General features: G+C 40.2%; 1 protein-coding gene across 7 annotated transcripts in view; it reads right to left on the bottom strand.

Annotated features, from left to right (window-relative positions):
- The window catches only part of limch1a (LIM and calponin homology domains 1a), a 67,403-nt gene that overhangs the window by 2,659 nt on the left and 37,212 nt on the right, over positions 1-27,532 (bottom strand). The window contains exons 13-30 of one of the 7 annotated variants that reach the window (XM_053677643.1): positions 26,473-26,754; positions 23,452-23,835; positions 22,160-22,498; positions 18,938-19,174; positions 16,747-16,785; positions 16,184-16,316; positions 15,756-15,910; positions 14,286-15,408; positions 13,541-13,826; positions 13,187-13,305; positions 11,840-11,936; positions 8,094-8,119; positions 7,816-7,929; positions 6,579-6,671; positions 6,279-6,466; positions 5,077-5,177; positions 3,362-3,467; positions 2,872-2,949 (exon numbers count right to left, since the gene is read on the bottom strand). In XM_053677643.1, coding sequence (XP_053533618.1) covers positions 2,872-2,949; positions 3,362-3,467; positions 5,077-5,177; positions 6,279-6,466; positions 6,579-6,671; positions 7,816-7,929; positions 8,094-8,119; positions 11,840-11,936; positions 13,187-13,305; positions 13,541-13,826; positions 14,286-15,408; positions 15,756-15,910; positions 16,184-16,316; positions 16,747-16,785; positions 18,938-19,174; positions 22,160-22,498; positions 23,452-23,835; positions 26,473-26,754 — 3,900 coding nt within the window. Of the gene's footprint in view, positions 1-2,871; positions 2,950-3,361; positions 3,468-5,076; positions 5,178-6,278; positions 6,467-6,578; positions 6,672-7,815; positions 7,930-8,093; positions 8,120-11,839; positions 11,937-12,371; positions 12,559-13,186; positions 13,306-13,540; positions 13,827-14,285; positions 15,409-15,755; positions 15,911-16,183; positions 16,317-16,746; positions 16,786-18,937; positions 19,175-22,159; positions 22,499-23,451; positions 23,836-26,472; positions 26,755-27,532 lie in introns of those variants that run through there. The other 6 variants (XM_053677644.1, XM_053677645.1, XM_053677646.1 and 3 more) reach the window with 6 other exon arrangements.

Below are 27,532 nucleotides of genomic sequence, written 5' to 3'. Positions count from 1 at the left end.
AAAGGGTTAAAATTGTGTGTTTACTCAGGTTGCCTTCGATTTATGTTGTATTTCGTTTGAAGATCTAAAACTATTCAGTATGCGATATACACAAAAACAGAAGGAATCAGGATGGGGGCGAATACTTTTTCACAGCACTGTAGTAATTGTTCACTTTTAAAACAATACTTCATATGTATTCTCTTTAATAATATCTCGTTCAAGAATGCCTCCATTAAAGTATTACAGCTTATAATGACGTCAAATCCCGTGTCAGTTTTCTAATGAATGATGAATTTAACCCCTTAAACATCCAGGTCAGTCAATGGGTCCAGACGTAAACCCTGTTCTCTTCTAACGGTGTGTGTTAATGAATGATTGAATAATAAGACAGGGGTTTAAGGGATTAAAAATGTTTTTTGTTTTTTTTGTTTTTTTTGGCAATGGACTCAAACTTCTGCTGTATATTAAATAGAATTATACCACAGCGCTGTTAAATTCTCTGATCTACTTGGTCAGAAGGTGTCGATAAATTTTCTGTAACATTAGCTCTGATAATAGCTCCGGGGAAAGGTTTATAATAACGTGTTCTTTCGAACGCATTAAAAAATAATGCTATGTTATTCTTCAATAAATGGAATCTGTAATTGCTGTGGTATAAGAGAAATAAAACACTTCAGGATGCATTGTTATAGGAAAATAATCCACTTTGGGAAGGGAACAGTCACCCCACTTCGCATTGGGCCACATCACACCACCCTGTCGTTGATTATTTCCCTGTAACAGCACACATCCAAGTGTTTTATTCCTTGAAGAACTTAAATACAATACAATACAATACAATACAATACAATAAATAAGCACTTGATAGAATAACTCAATAACTGAATAATTTTGTATTGCGTGTTGTCTTGAAGTGGAGGAAACATTACGTTGTATTTGGAAGCATCATGTAGGCTCATTTGGTCTAGATTTCTCATCATAATACTCATGCGTTTCATTTATTTTACACTGTGAACGTTTATGCCGTTCATCTACCACATACCTACCCAACGTATCAGGAGTCTTATATGGCACTATATGGAATACTAATCACTACGTGTGATACCTCACATCACTGAACCACACCTAAGCAACCACAACAAGAACAACTACTAATTGAAGAACAAGCAAACAAACAAACAAACAAACAAAACCAGAGCCAGAGCCTTCTCACTGCAGCTCTCGGCTGGTTTCCCACTGAAGCTAGGCATCTACCAGGTTGAGCATGGCCAGGACCTGGATGGGAGAACTCCTGGGGAAAACTAAGGTTGCTGCTGGAAGTGGTATTAGTGAGGCCAGCAGGGGGCGCTCACCCTGTGGTCTGTGTGAGGGCTAATACCCCAGTATAATGACATGGACACTATACTGTAAAAACAGCACTGTCTTTCGGATGAGACGCCCACTGAGCAGCGGATAAAAGAAAAGACTGTGTACACGTCTGCTTACTCATAATGAATATCTGATTGGTCGGAAGTTGTTCACAAATCTTCTAGAATTATCCGCAGCCCCGAAAGTAGTCCTTATTCGAATATGTTATCATTTCTATAGCAACAACTTGTATGGCAGATGCTCCACCTGGTCTAATCCTAATAACAAACTTAACAAAGAAATAACCTCTAATCGTTGATATGGTAACCTTTTCGTCAGACAGACATTTATTTAAGATTCATGCAAGGAGTCTAAGGTGCAAGCGCTCTGTAACCGTCCGTAGGTTTTTCCACTACGGGAAAAGTCACTTTACGGTTTCTCAGTAACAAAACAAGTTGCGTTGTTCGATCTTATTAACTTCAAGAAAGAAAAGAAAAGAAAGACAGGCGAGGGAACGACTGTTTATAGCTGTTATAATGGAAGTGAATTGCTTCGTGGAGATTCCATAACATTCGATAGAACTATAAATGGATAAAAAGTGCAATGCGTCGTTCATTAATAAATTCAAAATGGTAATCGTTAGGCACATCGCTACGGTATTAATTTGCACAGACAGGGGGTATAATTACTTATGGATTTCAGCTGGTTCCTTGCCTTTCCTTGCCTTGGAGAACTGCTTTTTCTTAGCGTGTTCAACACTTTTTTTCCCCGTGTCATTCCACTTCATTCTACATAACTTAATTTATGGACTTTAACGTTATGAATTCTTTATATTTCCGGATTTCTTGAGTTAATACCAAAGTCTGGTGAAAATTTCACGTGAATAGCCTCATCGGAAATATATTTAATGAAAAAAAATGTTGACGTGTCCAATACTTATTCCCCCCACTGTATATGAAGAAGAAAAGACACTTCTGTATGCGTACATGGTAACAGTAACCTTCTGACGTGGATTATTTTCCTGTAGCAGTACACCCCTAAGTGTTTTTTCATTCCTTACACAGTATTGTTAATCCGTATTATTTTTAAATTTTAGCCCTCACTCACAGCCTTCTACAACTGTCGACAAATCCACACGCTCTAGTAGTTTAGTTTCAACGTTACGATTAGTTTCCGAAATAAAATAAAAAATGCAATCCAATACGATCATGATACTCCTGCACACATTCTTGTAGGGTTCAGGCTGCTAAGGTTTATCAAGCTTGGGCATTTGGAGTCTTGAGAGTGACGTGAAATTTCTGTTAAGTGATGAAATACAAGCAGTTTTGCTGGTGGGGTCGACCGGTCATGAATTATACCACATATATAAGAGCATGACAAAAACAAAAAAGAAGTGCATATACATATCCATAACTGCATGCAAGAACAAGCATTGCCTAATGACATGATAGGAAATGCCTCGCATGCACTTTACTGGATGGTGCAAGCAATGGTTGGGTGTGTGTGTGTGTGTGTGTGTGCGTGTGTGTGTGTGTGTCCTACCTGTCTGAAGATGAGGGTGATGTGTCTTGTGATGATGGAGATGTGTGTATCCCTAAAATGTTTTCGTACGACCCAGACCTGACCACATCAACACGCAGACACACACACATACACAAACGTACACACATACATACATATGAGAAAGCAAGCAGTATTTTTTTTTTTTTTTTGCTGTTGTTGTTGTTGCTGGCTTGCTTTCATTTTTCAGCACATCAGATAAGTTTTTAATAGCATCACGAATATGTCTGAAGGTCTTAAAGATTATGAAATGAATAATAAATAAATAAATAAATAAATAAATAAATAAATAAATAAATAAAAGCAACTGAACAAATCGGGGGATTTTTTTTTTCAGCTAAAAGGCCTTGGAATAACTTCAAAATAAAAAGTTCAAGCACAAATGGATGCTGTGCGAATCAGAGACAAGCTGATCCATATCCATAGGCGTTACGCATGCCCACATGCATGTCACACACACGTGTACACACACCTCCTCATCCTGGGAGGCTGACTCTGTGAAGGGCTCACATTCCGGTCCAGGGAGGCGGTTTTTTTCCACTCCTGTCTGCTCTCTGATTTGCAGCGCCAAGAACCATCTGTATTGACACACATGTTAACCGAGTATATTTGTGTGTGTGTGTGTGTGTGTGTGTGTGTGTGTGTGTGTATTTCTGTGCAAAAATGAAAAAAAGATGAAAGATCCTTTCCTTCCACAGAACCAAAGTGAATGAATCCGCCGCAGTGCTACACCGTGAGTAAACCAAAGAAGGTGAGCATTTTACGTTTATGACGCTTTATGTTTTCGGCCAAAATAGTCAAAATCTTGCTTCAGAAACGTTACCGTGTTTCACCTCAGGACTTTTCCATTGCGAGTTTCACAGACGACCTTAAAGCACGGCATTCTCATTCATCTCACGTAAAAATAATTCTATATTTTACATAATATATTCTTTTATTTATTGGTTTTGTGGAATAATATCCAATGAATAAGTGACTTGATGATAATGTGCATTTAAAAAAAAAAAAAAAATACTGTATGTAGGGTTTTTTTTTTATTAAGCAATAATTAGTTAAACATTAATTTAAATATAAATAACGAATCTCTAAAAGCGCAAAGAAGTAAAATAAATGAGTAAAGTAAAATCGAGTGATGTAATTTATTCAACATTACAAGAGATAAATAATAACAGTCAAAAATTATTATGCCATTTTATTGTTTAAAAAAAATAATTATTTATTTATTTATTTTTTGAACACTGTCTGTCATTGCTATTTAGCTATATTTCCTTTTTTTTATTTTCAATAAAAACCCACCTGTTGGGCCGAATCTTCCTATTCTTTAAATATGCTCATTACACAGGGTATTAAATATTAATATTAGAACTAATACAAGGCTTTTTGAGATTTCTCCACAGACAAAGCTTGACTCCAATGACTGTGTTCGAACGTGTTAAATATTTACATGTAATATCACTCTTAGTACGGCATTCTTTGTTTATTTATACATTTAATTAGAAAATGTCCACATGATTAATATAATAAAGTATGGCACAAATTACATACATACACTGCACTAATATGCCCTCCACTAATATTGGCACTCTGGACAAATATGAGACAAATTGTCTTTACTGTTTTGATCTTTTGTTCAAAAAATTCACAAAAATTCTCTGCCTGTGTGTTACCTCGTATTTATACCCCTGTGAAACAGGAAGTCATGGTTGAACCATTTTCTGTTCCTAGTCACCCAGTGACTGAATTTAAAACATCACTGGGAATATACTTCAAATATATTTTTCTCATATGAATTCATAGGGGTGCCAATAATTGTTGCACACATATTCACATATTAAACAAAGTTTGGTTGTTTTTTTTTTGTTTGTTTGTTTTTTTGGATGAACCTGTGTTGTGTTTGCAATTGTTTGATATCAATGAGAGCAGAGTATTTTTGTGAAATTTTTTTTTTTAACAAAAGGTAAAAGGTCAAAAGGTTAAACAATAAAGAGAAAATTTTCACAGCCTTCTTTGCTCATATTTACCAAGGGTGCCAATATTAATGGAGGGCGCTGTATATTTATAGCCCTGTTTCTATGTCAAGAAAATCTGTTGTTAATCAAGTAAACATAGAACATCTGAAACATTCGACAGTCGATTAGTTTTTGCGTTAGTCATACTGTACGTCAGCGTTTCACTCGGACCGCCCACCCTGTATGAACTGCAGCTGTGGTGTAGCTGACTGACTTTCTTGAAGTTCTGCCCCCTGGTCATTCTGTTGTGGAGGTGACACCGCTTCTGTCCGGTCAGATCTGTGTGTGGACAAAAATCACAGATAATACTTTATTTGGAAAGTAGACACTAGTTGATGTTTAAGCCTTTCTAGTGACACGCTCCAGCGTCAGTGCGTCGTAACAATCAGAGGTAGAGCAAGACATTTTCCGACACAGGTGCATCCTCAGGACGGAGAGCTTTAAGGTTCGTCTGCAACATGACAGGCTGCATTTTTTTTTGTCTTAACTTCAGAAGAGAAAAAGAAGGCTGGGGAAGAATAACAGGAATGTAAGTGATAACAGGAACTAACTTGTTTATTGTAGACATTCCATAAAATTAAACGCAACTATAAATGGATACAAGGTATCACGTTCTTTAGTTGATTAAAAAAATGATCATCGATAATCAACTTCGGGGTGGTAAAAGGTTTCCTACAGCGTCCACATTCAACCGTCATTCAAATAAAGGGTTAACAAATGATATATTTGAGACCCGTGATCATTTTCCTCTTTGTATTTCTCTACGCTATAAAACAAATCATACAGCCGGCTGGAAAGGTCCAGCGCGATAAAGGTTCTAATCCAACCCAAAATATGGATTTACAATCCGAGGTCTACATTAAACCCGTCTTGTGGACTGAATTGAATTTACTCTGTTATTCCACTAGGGGGCAAAATAAACCCCCTTCAGGGTCATGAACACATCTACCACCAAAATGCGCTAATGAAATGTAATTCTTCATTAGAAGGCTGAAAAGTTGACATATAATCCCAATTAGATCCACTTCATTTAGAGGGTGTAACATGACAAAATGCGGAACAGTTCAAGAAAGGGGGAGTGAATACTTATGCATGGCTCTGTATGGTGAAACCATAATTTGGAACGTTTGTTTTCTTGGTAATTAATTGAAGTCTATTCATCTGTTTTGTACGTGTTCAATCCATTGGGTATTCAGAATGTACCTTTTACATAGCACTCTAGATAAACAAACCCACAGAAGACAGGATGTTGACGTGTTATTGGGCTAATAAATGTTTTGTTTTTGGGGTTTTTTTTTGGTCCAGCCCACTTGACACTGGACTAAGTACAATGAGTTTCCTGCTCTAAAATGACTGTACTGTCGATATTCACTCTCTCACCTGTGCTCTAAACCATTTCTCTGGTTCATCTTTGCCTCTTTCTCCAGCATTTCCTGTTTCCTCTCCCAGTCAGCCAATGACAGCACAATGGTGTCGTGAGGGGTTGTGGAAGCGGGCGGAGCTTCCGTCACACCAGAGGACGAGTGCGGGGTCAGCGGGGCCACCGTTTCCTCCAAGATCCGTCGCTCCTGTTCAGAATCGATCACTCGTCGGTTATGTATGATAACGTGGAACAAATCAGCACCGGTACATCGTTATCGTAGCGGGGTGTCTGAGAAATGGAGCGTTGACGAGATGTACCTCTTCGTGGTGTCTCCTTTCCTCTTCTTCTACCTCCCTCTGAGCTTTCTCCCACTCCTGCTTCAGTCTCTGCTGCTCCTGCTCATACTTCTCCTACAGGGAACGCAGACAGATGTTTTAAATCTCCTCATTGACTTCCCTTGCAACTGAGTGATTGATATTTTACCCTCTAAATTCTAAGGATTTGTGCCAAAACGTAAATCTCTAATTAATCCGCTGTTTAAGAATGACAAATTGTACATCACGGCGCCGCTGAATTGTTCATTTTGGGGTTTCCGGTTTCTTCGGAACACGACAGGTTCCGTTATGCATATTTTTTGACTTATTTTACTTCAAGAGGGAAAAAAAGCTTGTTTTGTGGACGTTCCACTACATTAAACATAACTATGGCTCCTGACAGAAAGCTTGTACGACTGTATGTTATTGTTAAATAACAACTTTCCTCAATCTGTTTATTAGTAGCCTTAGCTGTTACTATAGTAACAACAACGTATGAGAACATGCACATTAATATATGTGATATACCCATCATTTTATGTTACAGCTAAAACTACTGTCAGAAATCACAGGTTTATATTAATGCGCTCGTTCTAATACGTTACACAACAGGCCGCTGAAGAATAATCAACTTCGCATCACACTATCCTGTTGTTGATTATTTTCCTATAATGGAAAGCCCCAGCAGGTTTTTATTCTTTACTCGTACATGTTCGCTGTGTCTAGGAGTATACGCTATTCTGCTGTTATATAAACCTCTTCTAGCAGGTTTTAGGAACACAAATAGGCCTGGAAACGAATCTTCATCAGAGACTTACGCAATCTTGTGTTGCATAATAACAATAATTATGTAACCTTGCTTCGAGTCTCGTCATTGAGTACGTCTACAGCCGTATGCGATTATATTATACTTTGCGTAATGGATAAATTATATCTGAGAGTTTAAGAGACAGAAAAAAAAAGAGATAGAATAGAAACGGTGAAATGAGATGAGACAGGAACAGAAGACCACCAGCTCTTAGTGGGGGAAAAACAAACCAAAAAAACAACAACAACCGGCTACAAGGACAGTGAGTGCAGCTCTGGACCTCGAGATTTAAAAAAAAAAAAATCTACGCAATCATTATAAGCCTCTTCTTACATCTTATGGATGTCCAGTACAGTTAGAGCTGCGCTTCCACATCTTTTAGCTGTGGAAGGTCACAGGTCAATGTGACACACCTGTGACCTTCCGATGTACCTGTAGCAGGCGCTCCTGCTCCTGCTGCCACCTCTCCTGCCGTTTACGCTCTTCGTTAGGGTCCCACGTCCAGTGATTGACCCTCTTTGCAAGGTTCAAGATTGGGGTTTCGATCTGACGCACACAATTAAACAAAAAACAAAACAAAACAAAAAAAAATACAGGGAAAGAGGAGGAAAAGGGAAATGACAGGACAGCTTCTACTTGGTGTAAAGGAAACAAAAACAAGACAGCAAAAGAGAGGAAGACGGTGAGAGAGCGTGATCGGAGGTACTCACACATTCGCTGGTGAAGTCGAATCCATCTGTGGAAAATGAAAGAGGAAAAGAGAGAGGAGGTAGTTTACACGCTGGAATATATAGAGAGAACACGCTCATTCCAAACACATGGCTGCTTGTTGCTCTATGACAAGCTAATGAAGACATAAAAACAGTGTAGAACAGGACAATAATGAAAGAACATGGAAAGAGCATCTTCAAAACTTGTTCCAACAAAGTGCCATGGAGGATGCTGTAAAAGAGTACAGTTTATAAGGAACGCAATCATCAGGAACTCATCGTGTATGTTCCACTACTGTAGTTCCATGATTCTCTATCATTTTTTGACACACCCTTGTCAACGTCTTCTTACTATTAGGAAGAACGTACACAAAACACCTCTGAAAGTTGGTTCTTTTTTTTTTTTTTTTTAATTCGTTACAATGTCTAGTATGTTGTCACAATAAATTGTGTAATTTGAGCCCACGATTTAATAAGTTCTGGGCACATTCTACTTATTACATAATTACTTCCAGTTAATTATTTTGCAGAAACGGGTGAAATTCGTTACACGACACATTAAAAGTAAATGTTTTGTGGCCAAAATGGTCAAATTCAACTGAAATGTGTCACTCATTTTAAAACAGCGATGAGTATATACGGGAATGTGGAAAATAGAACAGGAAGATTGCTAGGGTGTGTTAAAAATGGTTCCTGCCTGGTTCTTACTATGGAAGCCTAGTGAGGACAAAATGGAGCAGGTTATTTACAGTACTGTGCAAAAAGTCTTAGGCATATGCCTTTCTATATTAAAAAAAAAGTACTATAAAGAGCAGTAAACAGTAATGAAACAAAAATAAATGAAACAAAGTCAACATTTGGCTTGCTTTAAAAAAAAAAATATATATATATATATATATATATATATATATATATATATATATATATATATATATATATATATATATATATATATTAGTGGTCTTGGGTGTGCAATTTTATAAGGAAATCAGCTGGTAAGTTTTACTGAGCATCTTACAGAACCAGCCACAGTTCTTCTGGAGACTTTAAAGTGGCCTTCTACTGGTCTCTGATCAGGGTTGTGTCTCCCTGCATGTGTTGCTTGAACTTAGTGAAGCTTTTAATACTACTGATCATACTATTCTCCTCGATAGAATAGAAAATGTCAGAGTTGAGGGAACGGCCCTGTCCTGGCTCAGGTCTTTTTTGACTGATCGTTATCAGTTCACGGATGTAAATGATGACTTCTCTATGCATACTGAGGTAAAGTTTGGTGTCCCTCAAGGTTCGGTTTTAGGCCCATTTCTCATTTCTTTATATATGCTACCTCTGGGTCAAATTATTCATAAACATGGTGCTAGTTTCTACTGTTTTGCTGATGACACACAGCTACAGTATATGTTTCAGCAAAGACATGTGTAAAGGACATTAGACACTCGATGCTTCTTTTTACTCAATCCTGACAAGCCAGAAGTATGTATACTAGGACCACATGCAGCTAGAAGCAAGCTGACTGATTACAGAGTAACTCTGTGATAATGTGATAATGAATTTCCTAGTTATGTAACTGCACTATTTGATCATGTAGTACACAGTTATAGAAGGGATTTATTTATAACCACACTATCTGGTGTCACCCAGATGAGGATGGGTTCCCTTTTGAGTCTGGTTCCTCTCAAGGTTCCTTCCTCATGGGAGGACCTCCTCAGAGAGTTTTTCCTCGTCACCGTTGACTCTGGCTTGCTCATTAGGGATGAAGTCATACATTTAAAATTTATATCCCGAATTCATATATATCTGTAAAGCTGCTTTGGGATAATGTCCATTGTTAAAAGCGCTAAACAAATAAAATTGAACTGAAATTGAATTGAACTTTGACTGTCGCACTTGTTTCTTATTTTTGCAGCAAAACCCTGAAAAGTGTCATGTAAATATTTTTCTGTAACATTTCATTTTGTGCTGGAAAACTAATGTTGGGAAATCGAACATGTTTTTGTACTGACTCGATAAGGTAGAAATAATAAAAGAGAAAATCTAGAACAAACAAATTGAGTGCCTAAGACTTCTACACAGTACTGTGTGTATATATGCAGCGCTGTGAAAAATTATACTGTTATTTATTGAAGCAAAAAAGTTAAGTTAAAGCCTGTGTGAAAATGTATTTGCCCCCATAGCTTCTAATTCCCCAAATCTATGACAGTGCATTCATAATGGGGTTCAGCTGGACTAGACACACCCAGGCCTGATTACTGCAAACCCTGTTCAATCACATCAACACTTAAATAGAACTTTTTCCAACAGCATGAAGTTGGTTAAAAGGTCTTACTCGGTAACACACTGTGCCAGAATTGAAAGAAATTCCAGAAAGGATGAGGAAGAAGGTGATTGAAATACATCAGTCTGGGAAGGGTTACAAAGCTATTTCAAAGGCTCTGGGACTCCAGAGGACCACACTGAGAGTCATTATCTACAAATGGAAAAACTCGGCACAGTAGTGAACCTTCCTAGAAGTGTCCGACCTTCCAAAATTCCTCCAAGAGCACAGCAACGACTCATCCAGGAAGTCACAAACATAAAAGGACCTACATGCCTCTGTTCCATCAATAAAGGTCACTGTTCATGACTCCACTATCAGAAAGACACTGGGCAAAAATGGAATAAATCACAGGAGTAAATCCACCTCTGAATGGCTCAAAAAAAGCTAAATTAAAGTTTTAGAGTGGCCAAGCCAAAGTCCTGGCTTGAACCAATTGAGATGCTGTGACAGGACCTTAAACGGGCAGCTCATGCTCAAAAACCCTCCAGTGTGGCTGAACTAAAGCAGTCCCGCAACGAAGAGTGGGCCAAAATACCACCACAGCGCTGTGAAAGACTGATCTCCGGTTATTTGAAGCGTTTGGGTTGCAGTTATTGCTGCTAAAGTTCGCGCAACCAGATTTTCAGTTTAAGGGGGCAATTAGTTTTTCACATGATAGGTGTTGGATAACTCTTTTTTTGCTTCAATAATAAAAAAAAAAAATCTAATATTTTAGTATTGTGTGTTTACTCAGGTTGCCTTTGTTTTATGGTTTATGCATTTTGTTTGAAAATCTAAAACTATTAATACGAGATATACTGTACACAAAAACAGAAGACACCAGAAACAAAAGGAAATACTTTTTCACAGCACTGTGTGTATATATATATATATATATATATATATATATATATATATATATATATATATATATATATATATATATATATATATATATCAATGCCTATCAGTTGTAAAAGATCCCTTCATGCCCTCAACAGGTTGCAATGTGTAAACGTGTAAAACATTTCAGAATGGACGGATCAACAAGGACCGGACCCTGACGAAGGACAAGATGCGACAGAAAAGTAGGTGGATGAACGCGCCCTCCTTCTCCACTCTGACCAGTTTTACCTGCAGGCGCGAAGAATTCCCAGCGTAACCTAGAGCTACTGGAGGAGTGTGTGGGATCTGACGCACACACATATATAAGGACACACAATAAAATAATTTTTAAAAAAAACAGCCATAGAGATGGGTTTAAAAAATAAATACAGAGGCAGAAAATGAACAGAGAGAAAACCAGAAACAGGGATAAAGCATACAGAGTGAGGAATATAATTCAAAATTTGAAGGGAAATCCAAAGTAAATTCAATTTTTTTTAAGAGAGTTGATAATGAGGAGAGTTTAAATGGTTAGCAAAGCAAGGAACTGTGGGTAATATGTTACCTGACAGAGTAAGTGAGTAGGAGGTAACGTCAGCGTTTCTGGACTCACTGAAGGAAATCTCATCAGATTTCTGGTCTAATCCGTCTGAACAGCTCATCTAAACATCGGGGAAACGTGACATCATTTCATGGTTCAGAAGCATTCACATTAACACACATTCAGAATAATATCTAATCTCAGTTTATTAATCCTAATGTCATGTACCATATTTATTTCTTTTATAGCAATACAATTGTAAAATGTATTTTAAAATACCCAGTACGTCTGATAATCATTTTTATTCTTACCCATAAAACCAAAATTGCTGGAAATCCTACCAGTTATAATTGGTTCTTCCTACTTTAACTCAACACAATAATCCCCCCCCCCCCAAACCCCACCCCCGCAATGTTTCCAATTTTCCTAGAACACATATCCTGCAGTGTTTTATTCCTCTTGTACCACAGCTCTCACAATGTTTCTGTCATCAGATGCTGTTGTTTTCCTTGGCCGACCAATTCGGTGTCTGTTGCTCAGTACACCAGTGGTTTCTTTCTTTCTCAGGACATTCCAAATTGTTGTATTGGCTATACCCAATGTTTGTGCAGTGCCTCTGATTGATTTTCCCGCTTTTCTCAGCTTCAAAATGGCTTGCTTTTCTCCCATAGACAGCTCTCTGATCTTCATGTTGGTTTATCCTTTTTAACAACAAACGCAGTCTTCACAGGTGAAACTGAAGGCTAAAACCAAGAGTAGACATTCAGAGCTATTTATTGTTCAAACAATCACTCTAACAGGACACACCTGGGTTAAAAGAAAGACCGGTTAGGCAAATGTTCTAATATTTTTGCTCACCTACAAATTGGGTGGTCTGATACAAAATGTGCTATTTTGTATCAGACCAACACGCCTACAAAACCAATAACTACCAGGAAATAAAAGCTGAAATTCTAAACTCTTTTCTCATATTCATCTTTTGATCTCAAACCCAAATGTCTTCGGTCTAAAAAAAAAAAAAAAAGAACTGGCCTTGCAGTTCCGATAGTTTCGGCGGGGACTATACATAATTTCCACACCTCTATTCATATGAAATGTTACAAAGGTAAAGGTTAAGTCTACGGTAGATGTTATTGCTCATACTTTTTCCTTTCCACTACATTTTGTAATCCATCTGCCTAAATATCCTACGTTCTGCTTTAAAGCCCGGGTGTTCTAGTGTCTTTACAATACATGCACTTTTAATAATATGTTTAATAAATGAATTAGTCTGACAGTTTAAAGGCCACCAAAATTAGGAAGCTAACTTAGACACACCCCCTGCTAAAGAGGATTTTTTGCATTAGTCCAAATGAAAAGTATTAACTATACCTGGTCAGCAATAGGAGCGTCTGTTGTGGGGAGCGAGTGTGTTTCTCTAAGCTCTGTCACGATGGTCGTCTTCACCACACAGTTGAGCTTCACTGCTGGAGCAGGGATGGTCTGCTTTCCTATGACAAGCAAGAAACGACACACTGAGCCACTGGAACCTGGAGCCGATCCCAGGGAGCATTGGGAACAAGGCACGGTACACCCTGGACAGGGTGCCAATCCATCGCAGGGCACACTCACATACACACTCACACAGCCATTCCCACACTCTGGACACACTGTGATGACGATTAGCGCGTACACAGATGAAATGAAACAACACAAACTTAGCCAAAGAGCAGAAACGTCTCCAACCTGTTAGTTCAGAATCTGTGGGAGTTTTGGAAGTCTTGTCCTCTGTACTCTTTGTAACTGGACTGCTGTGACTGTCATTCTCTTCTTTAACATGTTCGCTTTTTTGAACGGGTAAGGTCCGAGTGCACTCCTGAGCTGTGGTTTCACTTCCTGCTGAGATTTCTGACGAACGCTGAGGACACGGACTTGGTTTCGGTGGTGTTGGGGTGAAAGAAACGGGTCTCACTGGGCTCTCTCTTGTGTCCTCTACAACGGAGTCACCATTCACACGCACCAGTCCATCATTCTGGCCAAAATAAAACAAAGCGAACATAAAAACACAATAAGTGAAGGGATAACCTATAAACGAATATACAATAAGGTCCGAAAGCTTACCAACAAGCATTTATGGCATCCCTAGTAACTGCCTGTTCAGGGTTTAAATTAGTTTATTTATATTCTGGGAAATAAAACTGACTAAATTATTTAGAATAAATTGCAGGCATATACAAACAAAAATACTAACTAACTGACAGAACCAGACTTCACAGACTGCTGACATTTTCAGTTTTTCTCAGTGTTTTGTGGAGGAGGTCATGTTTTAAAAACAATAACGCAAATGTTCTGTTTAGGCTACGCCCACATCAGGCTCAAATACCGTTAAAAATTTGGATAGTAACTGCGTTACAGCCCCAGGGCTTTTGAACCCTACTGTTTATATTTTTTAAAAAAAAAAGAAAAGAAAGAAAAAAAGAATGTGTTTTACCTTAACTTGCTTATAAGAAGGCTGATTAAATTTGGGCTGGCTGTATGGTTTTGGTGTTAGTAATGGCACAGGTCTGGACGGCGCAGGGGGTATCCGAACAGGCGAGAGAGGGAATTCAGGTGTTTTGGTTGTTCTGATCTGAGAAAGAGGGGCTTCTAAGGTTTTGAAATCAAGGGAAGGTGAGAGGGAGACGTCTGGAATTTTGGAGTCTCGGACTGGAGAAAGTTGGACTTCTGGCGATTTGGAGTCTCGTACTGGAGAAAGTTGGATTTCTGGCGATTTGGAGTCTTGGACTGGAGAAAGTTGGACTTCTGGCGATTTGGAGTCTCGGACTGGAGAAAGTTGGACTTCTGATGATTTGGAATCGCGGACGGGAGAAAGTTGGACTTCTGATGATTTGGAATCTCGGACTGGAGAAAGTTGGACTTCTGATGATTTGGAATCTCGGACTGGAGAAAGTTGGACTTCTGGCGATTTGGAGACTTGGACTAGAGAAAGTTGGACTTCTGATGATTTGGAATCGCGGACGGGAGAAAGTTGGACTGCCAGCGATTTGGCGTCTCGGACTGGAGAAAGTTGGACTGCCGGTGATTTGGAGTCTCGGACTGGAGAATGTTGGACTGCCGGCGATTTGGCGTCTCGGACTGGAGAAAGTTGGACTGCCGGCGATTTGGAGTCTCGGACTGGAGAATGTTGGACTGCCGGCGATTTGGAGTCTCGGACTGGAGAAAGTTGGACTTCTGCTGTTTTGGAGTCTCGGACTACTGAGAGGGGGATTTGTGAATAAAGTGGGACATCTGGAGTTCTAGAGTCTTCGATAGGTGACAAATCTGGAGTGTTGAGGTGGCTGTGCATAATAGGGTGTGTTGTTTGTTTAAAGTACTGGTCGCTAGAATCTGTTTCTATTTCAGCGAATGTCTGAGACTCTGGACGTTCGGCTTCTTCGTTCAGTGCGTATGCCGATTGGAGTGTTGCGACAGATGGGAGTTTTGGAAGCTGGAGTTTCTCCAATATGGCGTCGCTGATGGTGAAGCGGAGGGCATAGCGCTGTAATATGGCTGCTTTCTCTTCGGGAGTCGAGGCTTGGCAGTATAACTCGTGCAGCTCCTGCTCTCGACGCTCCCTAGAGCAAGTGTAGAGAGAGAGATAAAAAAAAAAAGGCACAAATAATTATAACACTTAATAAATAACAAGACTTTATATTCATGCTTTATACACGATGCAGGTTGAACGAGAATCCAAGGACATGAAAACATGATGAAATATCTTGCAATATCATGCTTTTGAAGGTCAATCAGGACTCACCGCACACAGCAGGCCCAATTTTAGCCCCCCCCCCCCACGTTCTTTATAGGGAAATGCTGCAGTCCTAAATATCTTATTTTATACATATTTTTAAAATAAGTATGAATAAGTAGGAAAGACTGCGGGTAAGACAGTGATATAGTAATTATAGTGACGGTCCCTCACTTCTCCTCCACAATCTCTTTGTAAGTTTTGATGCTCTTCTTGCGATGAGAACGTCCCTCCGACGTCATCAGTTTCTCAATCATCTTCCTCTCCTCCTCTTTCCTGATCAGGTCCTGAGATGCACTGCGCCTTCGATTCTTCCACCGAGCCAAGTCCTGTATGCATGCAGACACACAAACAGACGGATCAGCCTTCAGGATGGAGGGCGTTGTGCTTTCTGGATAACATGGACAGATTGCATCACACTAATCCATCTCTGATTATTTTTATATAACAGCATGTCTGTGTCATGTTACTTATATAAAACAAGGAGATAATGTATGAAGTTTTGTCCATACGCAAATGTGTGAACAGATATGTCTGCATCGTACGGACTTTTTATTTTCCTTCATACTGTTACACGTAGCATTCATTCAGATGTGACTCACGTCCTGCCACTGGTCCTCCTCCTCTTTGAGTTTGTTGTACTGGTTGTGCAGCCTCTCATGTCGTGTTTGGCTGTGTGGTGACAGCGAGTCCACATCCTCCTCTTCGTCACGCATGTCAGTCAAACTGATGCTCCTGTAAACAACAAAAGAAGCGGAACAAACATCTGTTAACAGCGTACACACAAGTCCAAGGCCGTGGACCTTGAGCCGAGGTTTAAAGGTTAAAACCCAGTGCAGGATGCAGAGAGAAAAGGGAAATGAAGTAAAGAAACGAGGCCAACGTCAGTCAATTAGGAAAGGATCTTTAAAATACATTCTCAACACCATCATACTACTGTGTATGCTAGAGTGTGTAGAACCTACTGTGCATGCTAGTGTGTGTTCCACTACCGTAAACTTATCTGGACTAGAGATTAGATCGGAACGTCTCTTTTTGGATGCATGAGTGAAAGAAGTTACAGTAGTTACATGCAAAAACTGCTATTCTTCAGCAGCTCACAGAGAAGGAAAAGATCAACAGAGAAAACGGATAACAGAAAACAAACAAACAAACAGGCACTTACTCGGTTTCATCAGAAACACTAGAAGCCTTGTGACTGAATCTAAAACATTAAAAATTAAAGGAAGAAGATTGTGAGCTTTCAATAATAATAATAATAATAATAATAATAATAATAATAATAATAATAATAATAATAAAAGGGTTCCAGCAATTGCAGTGCTTGGACCCCTAATAAGATCAACAGTGGTACTACAACCCCAATTCCAAAACGTTGGGACGCGGTGTAAAATGTAAATGAAACAGAATGCGATGATTTGCACACTGCATGAACCCATATGTTATTCTCAATAGAACATAGAAAACATATCACATGTTTAAACTGAGGAAATGTACCGTTTTAAGGAAAAAAAATAAGGTCATTTTAAATTTGATGGCCACAGCACGTCTCAAAAAAGTTGGGACGGGGCAACAAAAAAAAAAACAGAAGGAAAAATAAGTGTTAGTAAAAAGAAACAACTGGAGGAACATTTTGCAACTAATTAGGTTAATTGGCTACAGGTCAGTAACGTGATTGGGTATAAAAAGAGTATCTTAGAGAGATAGTATCTTTCAGAAGTAAAGATGGGATGGAATCTGGCTTCTTCTTTGCATGATAGAGCTTTAACCAGCGTTTGTGGATGGCACGGCAAACAGACAATGAGTTCTGGAGGTGTTTCTGATCCCATGCAGTGATTTCCATTACAGAATCAGGCCTGTTTTTAATGCAGTGGCTCCTGAGGACCCGAAGATCACGGGCATGCAATATTGATTTTCACCCTTGTCCCTTGCGCACAGATTTCTCCAGATTCTCCGAATCTTTCGATGATATTATGTACTGTAGATGATGAGATATTCATAGTCTTCGCAATTTTACGTTGGGGAACATCATTCTGAAATTGTTCGACAAATTATACACGCAGTTTTTCGTAGATTGGTGAACTTCTTACTTCTGAAAGACTCTGTCTCTCTAAGATACTCTTTTTATACCCAGTCATGTTACTGACCTGTTCCCAATTACCCTCCAGCTGTTTCTTTTTACTAACACTTACTTTTCCAGCTTTTGGTTGCCCCCGTCCCAACTTTTCTGTGACGTGTTGCTGCCATCAAATTCAAAATGACCTTATTGTTTTCTTACAATGTTACATTTCCTCAGTTCAAACATTTGATATGTTTTCTACGTTCTACTGCGAATAACATATGGGTTTATGAAATTTGCAAATTATCGCATTCTGTTTTTATTCGCACTTTACACACCGTCCCCACTTTTTTGGAATTGCGGCTGTGATTCAATCGTATAACACAAGCTGAAAATCCAAATGCTTTTCTAGATCCCTTCTATGAGAAGTACTTTAATTCTCATACGTCAATTCAAGCACGCATGATTTACGATCTGCAGGAAACAAGACTGATATCGGTAATCCTTTGAGAATGATGTCACATAACATGCAAATGAGTACCTGCTTTAGTTTAGCAGAGTGCACAGTCCAGAAGTCTGATTCCACTACAAATAACTATTTTGATTTCATGAGTTATCCAAAAGTAATATAATATTTACAAATTGTATTTAAATTGCATAAGATCTTTTTTTTTTTTTTTGGTGCTATAGGTCTAAAAATAATTGTGCTCTTATTTATTGAAAGCAGTGCTAACAATGACATTTAACACAAAGTACTGCAGTAACTGACCTTCTAATTGTACACACCACCCTTTAATTCAATTAAATCTCATCGCAAAATCAAAACAAAGCAAAAACACTTACATTTCTGTGTGTACTTCTTTACTTCAAAGTGACGTAAGAATTTGAAACTATATTTCAACTGTTACCAGGGTATTTATTTTAGATGCGTATTTGCACTTTCACTTGAGTAAAGAATTCGGGGACTTTGACTACATCTGTGTGCCACTATATAGCATTTTTAAATACTTTTTTTACTAAATAGAACTACTAATTTCAGATAGCATTGTACATAGCATATAGTATAGAACGGAGTACATTTATGTATACATTTTTGATAATGAAATAAAAACAGTTCATGGTACTGGACTCAGACTTCTATTCAGACCCTATAGGATTGAAATGTGATAAAACTGGTTGTTATTGGATTGTTGGCTGTTTGGGGTCAGACAGTTAATGTACAAGGAGGAAAATATCTAGGTTTTTTTTTTTTTTTTATAGGTGTGTGTGTGTTTGAGAGGGTTAAGGAGCTCCTCACGTCACAGGGAAAACGTCATCATCCAGGCAAAACGTGTGCCGTGCATCAGGGTCAGATAAAAGTAAAGGTCTTTGTGCCTGGGCCCCGCCCACAACATCAATTTCCCCGCCCATCATGCCCACTGTATCTGCTTTCTCCCCATCCAGAATTTGAGGGCATTTTCTGGGTATGTCATCAACATCTGCTGGGGGCGGGGTCACAGATCTAGGGGTGGGGTTGAGATTGTAGCCATGGTTACTGAAGCAAAAGATAGGAAGGGAAATAACATTGTGAAGAAGCAGCATTCGGTACTGTAGTTCAAGTTCAAACAAACCATAGAAGCTGACGGTTATTTGGACAGGCACATAAGAAAAAAAGAAAAAGACCTCAGATTAGTCACAACAGAACAGGTACGCTCTAGTTTACTTAAAAACTTCATTGCCATGCCTTGAAAACAAACTTTACCAAGAGGTTAACAAAACTCTGATCCATGATTAGGGCAGCCTAAAATTAAAGCATTTATTACATAGTATTATCCAAAATCACTTACATTTGAGGCAAAATACAATCCAAGCACCTAAGAGCCCAAAGCCTTTTCCACTGCACATATTACAAAAACTTTTCGCACAGGAAAACGGATTTTTTTTCCCCCACAGGTTAGTAGTCCTGTACCAAATACTCCATTTATAGTCTTTTTGTACCAACAGGAACAAATGGCACTTGGGGCCAATACTACACCAGATTGTGATAGTAGATCTTGTTTGTCCTCTTCCTCTGTTCATGTACTTCACCCAGAGAATCTGTGACTCCTGCAGAATGACCAGACCAAGAGAACTCAGAAGGTGCAGGGCCAGTTCATCATCAGACTCCTAACCAGCGGTGTGGAGTGGGGACCAACCATAGATACTGCTTTTGCACCAACAGGAAGAAATGGCACTTGGGGTGGGGTTGTTCTGTTCATTGCTCAATGTAGCATGTTGCAAGATGTGATATATAGGTATCAAAATAGCCATGATAATGATGCAAAGTGAAGAAGAAGCAGAGTCCTCTTGCCCAAGACATCCAGTCCCTTGTGGCGCTGCTGGAGCGACAGTCCGCAGCCTGTAAATCTAATAACCGGACACATTTGCTAAAATTCTGGAGTCATAAGCTGCTGGCATTGCCATTTTGAACAGCCCTCAACTCCATATGTGAGCACTGTCCCCCTGGCCATTATGGCACATTTGGTTGAAGTTGAGACATACCGGGAAAGAGCGCTGCCTCGGCATTAGGCTGGCTCATGTTTTTGTTCGTAGATTTGCCACCTGAGAACTAGCTTTAAGGAGGGCTGTGTTTGAGTGGGTTGGCCTACATTGAAGTCACCCTAGGCGATGCTTCTTTGAGACACCAGAAGAGGGTGGGGGTGGGGGGGGGGGGTGGGGGGGGTTTGGGGTTGTTGGGCGCAACCTTTCACCTTCACCTGTAACAAACTCAGTGTCTCTATTCTCATACTTCACCCAGAGAATCCTTGACTCCTGCAGAATGACATAGACCATGAGAACTCAGACGAGGTGCTAGAGCATTTCATCATCAGCCTCCAAACCTGCAGTGTGCAGTGGGTCCAGTGCCACCAACCCAACACTCTGACTGATGGCATTCAGATGGTAAGAGGACCACAAACTCAGGGACGTGACATGTCAGCATTGTTTTTTCATCTTGGCACCCTGTAAGAAGAGGCCACCACAGCCAGCTGTACGATGCCCAGGAAAGAAGACGCCAATATGAGAGATGGTTTAAAAGATCAGCAACCCAATCCAGTATTCCTCTGGAGAATACATGTCTGGAGACGGTCTTTTAAAACTTGGCACAAGAATTGTGGTAAAAATGAGCACATAAAAAGCTACGCCCACAGTCCTCCAAATTTCCAGTCTGTGCACTTTTAACATCCAGAGGAGCAACAATGTCTCGAGAGCCTTCCAAATTGATGTTTAACCGAAACATTTTTGCCTTGTTTTTACTGCATGCAATCTGTAACAGGTGACACACAGATACATACTTAGCTGGTGTTTTATTTTCACAGAGTTGTGAAGGCGGATTGAAATTTGCCACCGAGCTTGTTCCTCGCTACGTTCTCACCCCTTCTTAAGTAAAACTTTCTCACTGCCGTCTCCGGAATTATAATCATATTAGAGATCAAGTCTATCCTTGCAAGTCAAGAAATAAAGTTTACAGAGTGAGACTAGACACTCAAGACACTGTGATGCACATGTTCGCTCCAAAAAGCTGCATGGAAATGCTTTTCATTAGAACCCCATGGCTGGTCACTTAGGGGTAAATAAAACGCAGTACTTGAGGCCTACTTATGGTCTAAGATCAAAAATGTGAGACAGTTCCTGGGGCTGGCTGGATGATGTTGAAGGTTTGTTCCTAGCTTTTAGGTTCTCGCCAGTCTGCTGACCGATCTCAATAAGACCGACGCATTAGATCCAGTTCAGTGGCAATGGACCATCGTACCGTACCTGGGTCTCTTACTTCACTTACCTTATTTTACCCTCTCCTTTGTGTTGCAGACTAATAGATTGGACAGAAGGCCAAGCACCTCTGCATTGGCTCCACAACATGATCGCATCGGTATCTGGTGGTACAACCTTTAAAATTCGCAGTCCAAAGGTTGGTTCCACAGATGGTAGAAGCAGAGTTACTTTCCCGTCAGAGTTACTTTCCCGTTCCTGTTTGCTCAGTTTCTTTTTAGTTTTATTAGTGTGCAGTGGAAAATGCCTCGTGTTTGACTAGAAACAAGTGCAAGACAACTGTATTAAGAGCAATACCTAACTAAACACAAAAGCTGGAATAAAAACTAGTAGTTAAGAGTGCTACATACTGTACACAAGTCATAAAACAAGCCAAAGCAATAGAGCCACCAGTAAATCATGCAACCACAATCAAACTAAATCCACGACGTCTACCGTATAAAGCAAACCCATGGAAATATAGTTAGAGTATAGAGTCATTGTGAAGAGGGTTTAAGAAATCCAAGGTACAAGCAATTTCACCACAAGTTAGCCAAACAGAATCACAACCAATGAGATCTTGCTGTGATACTACAGTCTAAGCCATCACATTCAATCGCAATATTAAATCTCAGTTTCAGAAAGTACTGCAATTCAATTGTTATCCATAGATACATTTTTGCATATAAAATAAGGCCACGGGACTTGCATGAAAAGCACATTCATGCACACGCCTCTCCTTCAAGTGCCTAACCTCTCCTGAGTATTTTTCTTTTCTTGCCCGCTGGTTTTGACGTTTGACCGGTACTGCCCACTCAAAGACTTCTTTTTGCCGTCGACACCGCCAGGTTTAGGCAGAAAGGCGTTAAACTGATTCCCACTTGCATTTTGGTATGATCCTGTCCTCCTTGCAAGCATGTCATCTTTCTCCGGGTTAGGGAGGGGACTTCTGTCATTATACTCCTCATCATAAACAGGGTAAGTGAAACTGCCGCAATGAACCTCGGCACGAGTCGAAGTTGAGCCAAGAACTTCTGTCTCCTTTTGAGCAGCAGGTGATGGTGCGTTTGACTCGGGTTTCACCTGTTCAACTCTGTTAAAAGGGTGCTTAGTCTTAAACACAAATACACAAAGACCACACAACACAAAAATCTAAATCTCATGATGTTAGATAAAAACTCAAAGACAAATCAGATTTGGGTCAACTCACAAATGTGTCAACTCGGGCCTAGAATTTCAGATTAGTACATCCATCGAGTGTTAGATGACACCAACCACTCAAACACAAGGCTGTGAAGCTGCTATTTATGAGTATGTAGTGTATGCATGAACGGACTGCAGAACATATTCCATCCATCCACTTTCCATACCGTTTATCCTACACAGGGTCACGGGTAGCCTGCAGACTATCCCAGGGAACTCGGGGTACAAGGCAGGGGTCACCCTGGACGGGGTGCCAACCCGTAGCAGGGCACAATCGCACACCCATTCAGACACTATGGAAAATTTGGAAATGCCAATCAGCCTACAGCACAAGTCTTTGGACTGGGGGAGGAAACCAGAGTACCCGGAGGAAGCCCCTGAAGCACGGGTAGAGCATGCAAGCTCTGTACACACAGTCCGGAGGCAGGGTTGGAGCCTACGAGACTCGCAGTGCGAGGCAAACGTGCTAACCACTAAGCCACCATGCCGCCGTCTACACAACATATTATAATGGACAATTCCAAATATTGTCACATGATTAACATTCACACTGTATTTGTGCTTGTAGGTGGCGAGAAGTAAATCGAGGTTGAATGTATGAAATTTAATACAAATCCAGTGTAACCTGCTAGCTAGCATTAGTTAGTCAGCTAGTTAATCAGCTCACTCATCAATACGTTGTTTAAAAAAGAAATGAATGTTAACAAACGTGCACGGCGTGACAGAAGTTATTGTAAAACCAAACAAAATGATGACAATGGCTCATAAAAATGTTTATAGTAATTTGTTAACCTAAGGTTAGACAGTTTACTAAGCCGCACGCCCCACACCATGCGAGCCCACCTTTGTCCCATTTTGAATCGCTTCGTTTTTATGTTTCTATCCAAAAGTGGATCTCTGGATGCACTCTTGCTCTCTTTCTGAACCGAATCCGCTGGACATGTTTCTTTCTTAGAGCCAGGCAACGGGAGGAACTGGTAATACACTTTTCCACTTGCTTTCTGAAACTGTCCAGTTCTTCGAGCCATCATGTCATCCTTCTTTACATCAGGCTGTCTTTCTTTCTCTTCCTCCTCCTCCTCTTCCTCATACTCCTTCTCATCCCTCACTTTCTCAGCCAGCCTCAGCTCAAGATCCTCACGCTCCGCAAGGGTCAAAGAGTGTTTGGGGTCAGAAATAAAGGGTTGCGCGGACTTGAGGGGTGAGGTCGGGGTGCTCGAGCCTCCACTGAGCGGATATGTTTATGATAACGGCGAATATAGAGGGGAAAATGGAGAGAATAATGAGTACAGAGACACACGGAAGTGTGTTTTTACTCCCTCAAGACAAATACATGCAAAGTGTATGGCATCATTTTATTGAGATTGCAGTCAAAACTATAGTACGATCACTCTTAATCCTCCAGCATTTTTCAAACTAATCTCCAAGCGCTGCATCTATAGTGTATGCGATTATCACAGGAAAACATCTTCACACGTTTTACGGACTAAGAGAGGAACAGAAAATTCATGTCACGTGCATCTTTCGAGCAATAGAAATAAACACAAATCCACGGAACGGTCTTTAACAAAAGATAAAGGTTTTCTGTACGTTTATTTAACATTAACGGAAGGAGTCTCCAGTGTCAGGAAATTTTAAGGACGGACGGTTTCTCGGCTCAAAAAGTTCAAAATGAACTTCGACCCCCCATCGTGCTTCAAGGAGCTTCAAGGAGACAGGATCTTGATTTCAGACGATATTTCTCTTGAGGACTCAATTTTATATGGCGCGTTAATGGCAGCGAGGCCTGTAATCGTAGCCGACCGCTTGGTCAGCTTGTCCTCATGTTTTCTTTAGAGGAGTGCAGAAATGAGTTAAAGCGTGGACATAACTGTTCAATTTGAGAATTTATAATAGCAAATTAATCACAGAAAAAACACGACCCCGATTTAGTATCTAACGGCTATGTTAAAAACTAAATTGCTCACTCTGTTTAAAAATAAAATATGATAAAAACCTAAAGGGAAAAAAATCGTTTTATGGCCAATAAACGTGGGAGAAACATAATGTTTAGTTTATCATGCGAAACATAAACCTTTCTGTCCAATCGTCATTAAACATTTTCAGTTACATGTAAAACAAGCCCCGTCGTCAGTTCACTAATCAGACCAAAGAAGGTAAATGAAATTTTAAATAAATCTTTGAAAGCCTGACAAAATGCTAATCTTTCGGACTTTCTAGCGCTGTAGCTAGTCTCTGATCTGACGAGTTGTCTTCAGCGCAATAATTGACGTAAATACATGCGATAGACCGCAACAGCGGATGCGCTACACAAGCTGTACTGGTTTTTTAGGAAACAGGAGCTGATGAATTACGAACGTTTTTTTTTTTTTCCTTCTCCAGACTTTTATTTATTGGCTCTACAGTATTTGTTCGAGTGTTCAGTTTGGCGATCTGAAATACTGAGTCCACGTATCGAGCACAAGTCAGGCCCGTCACGATAACGGCGTTATCGACTTATCGCACGATATTTGGAACGTAACCTTGATCGTCCTTGCTGACGTCGATATCGCCCGTTGTGCTTACACGCGTGTTTGTTTACATAAGAACGAACGTCACCGACGTCTTAGCCGTCCGCCCCGCTCCGGTCCTCTCGTCTGCTCTCGCGCGGTCGAATTCGAATTCCGTCGGATTTCAGATAAAAACGCACATCCGAATGCAAAAAACTGCGTGCGTTCGAATTTAAGACGTGTAGCAAGCGCTAGCACCGATTTGAATCCAAACGTACTGTTGAAAAACGCTCACGCCAGGGATTAACGACGCACCGGCAAGGTTTTTTTTTTTTGAAGAACAATCTAGAAAGAACAGTTCTAGCGTTTCGTATAATCCGGTCGCGGTCCGTAACGTCGGGGATCGAACGAACGCACACGGGTAAACTGTAGCGCTTTACTCGCGGGGTAATTAACTCACCCGAACGCATCCTGTACACATTAATCAGACATATACACAACATACACACGATATCACGACTGCACAGAATGACCCGGACGCACACGTGAGCTTGAGTTTCATCTAGGCGCCCGGTAGAACGATAAGTCACGTCGGGGATACGCTCTTTCCGTAACGACGCACTAAAACACGCACGGCGAATGACTAAAGCGTAAAGAATTCACAATACTGGATTCCAGTACAGTTTATTCATTGTTTTGATTGGGCGTTTTATTTATTTATTTACGTTATTTAATTTTTGACATTTCAATTCCAATGTTTGAAAATTCTTAAGAATGAAAAGTTCATTGCTCTTTGAAAGGGTGTACTTGCATTATTATGCCATTATATTATCATTATTATCATCACTGCCATAAAACGGTCTTAAAATGACAAATCGATTACCGCAATTATTTCTGGGACAATATATCGTCTGACAAAAGCAGTTATCGCGACAGGACTAACGCAGGTTGTCAACCCCTACACTAGACTAATCAGATATTTTCCCATTCATCTTACTCTGAACGCCACAATGACTCTAGAAGTAATGTGCCACTTCCACATGTTTGGTAAAGTTTGGGAAAGCGCTGCGTTTTTGTACTTTTAAATGTTTAGCACACAAAGCAGATGAACAGTACAGTCCTGAACAATGAGAACTAAAGAAACTACAAACCAGTCCCATGCCTGCACAAGCACTAAACCTAAATCAATCATCAATTCCAAAGCGTTAAGCAAGCAGTGAGACGTGTGTGTGTGTGTGTGTGTGTGTGTGTGTGTGCGCAATGAAAGCCATTCAGCAAGCAAAGTATGTTGTGTGTGCCATAGTGTGTGTCTGGTTTGTCTGAAAACTGTGTCTATATGCACAAGTGTGTCTACGAGCATGCGTGTGTATCCTACGCTCTCTCTTGCCCTGAGCTCATCCCAGCGGTGGGCATGGCAACAGTTGCTGAGGAGAAGAGGCGTCGCAGCATCTCTGACTCATCCTTCCCACCCTCTTTCCTCCACTCTTCTTCCTGTCTTTCCTCTTCCCAGGAAAAGCTCTCCATCTTAGTCACGCCCCCGAACGTCACAACGTGCTTGCGGTCACCGCGGGAACGCCCCTGGCAACGAGCCGGGTCGCTGTGGGCAACCTTCACTGACGAGGCAGCGAGGCAGGACTGACACAGAGGGGGCGAGTCACTGCACCACACACACACACACACACACGGTACATGAAGAGACACAAGCAAACACACCCCCACACACAGACACATTATACACATCACATGCACACAGGCACAAAGAAACACAGGTCCACACACACACACACACACACACACACACACACACACACACACACACACACACACATATATATATATGGAGAGGCAAGTAAGAGAAAACATGAAAAATGAATTAGAGGTAAGAAGGTAGAGAAAATATGACAAATGAAAACAGTTAAATGTTGAAAGAAAACTATTTTAGGTCACAAGAGAACAGAATAAAAGAAACAAACTTATAGTCGTATATATGTCTTATAGTAGATAGTAAAACACGCACGAAATCTCTCTCACATAAATTTAGTCCATTGTATCATATAGGAAGCAGAGGCAAGCATCATAAATAAGTCCTCATCGAAAGCACCTCTCCCTCCCTCCCTCCCTCTCATCCACCCACACACAGAGTTTTATCTCTGTTCAGGCACTTCCTGTGGAGCTACACACTTTGCCTGACAGTTTAGTTTCCTATAGCCATCTCTCCGTTCATCACAGGACACTCGAACGCCATTATACTCTATATGCAACATCTATACAATAAAAAAAACGTTCAAAATCCACTTATATACGTAACCATTCACAACAACAACAACAACAACAACAACAACAACCAGTTCCCAAAAACAAGCCTAATCTTTCTGTGAAGATCTTTTTCTGTGAAGGTAATATCTAGAAACTGCTAACAAGAAAATCCTAGCGTA

The sequence above is a fragment of the Ictalurus punctatus genome, chromosome 29 (genome assembly GCF_001660625.3).
Source record: "Ictalurus punctatus breed USDA103 chromosome 29, Coco_2.0, whole genome shotgun sequence".
In the NCBI taxonomy this organism is placed as follows: Eukaryota; Metazoa; Chordata; class Actinopteri; order Siluriformes; family Ictaluridae; genus Ictalurus; species Ictalurus punctatus.
This window is presented reverse-complemented; position numbering and strand designations above follow the sequence as displayed.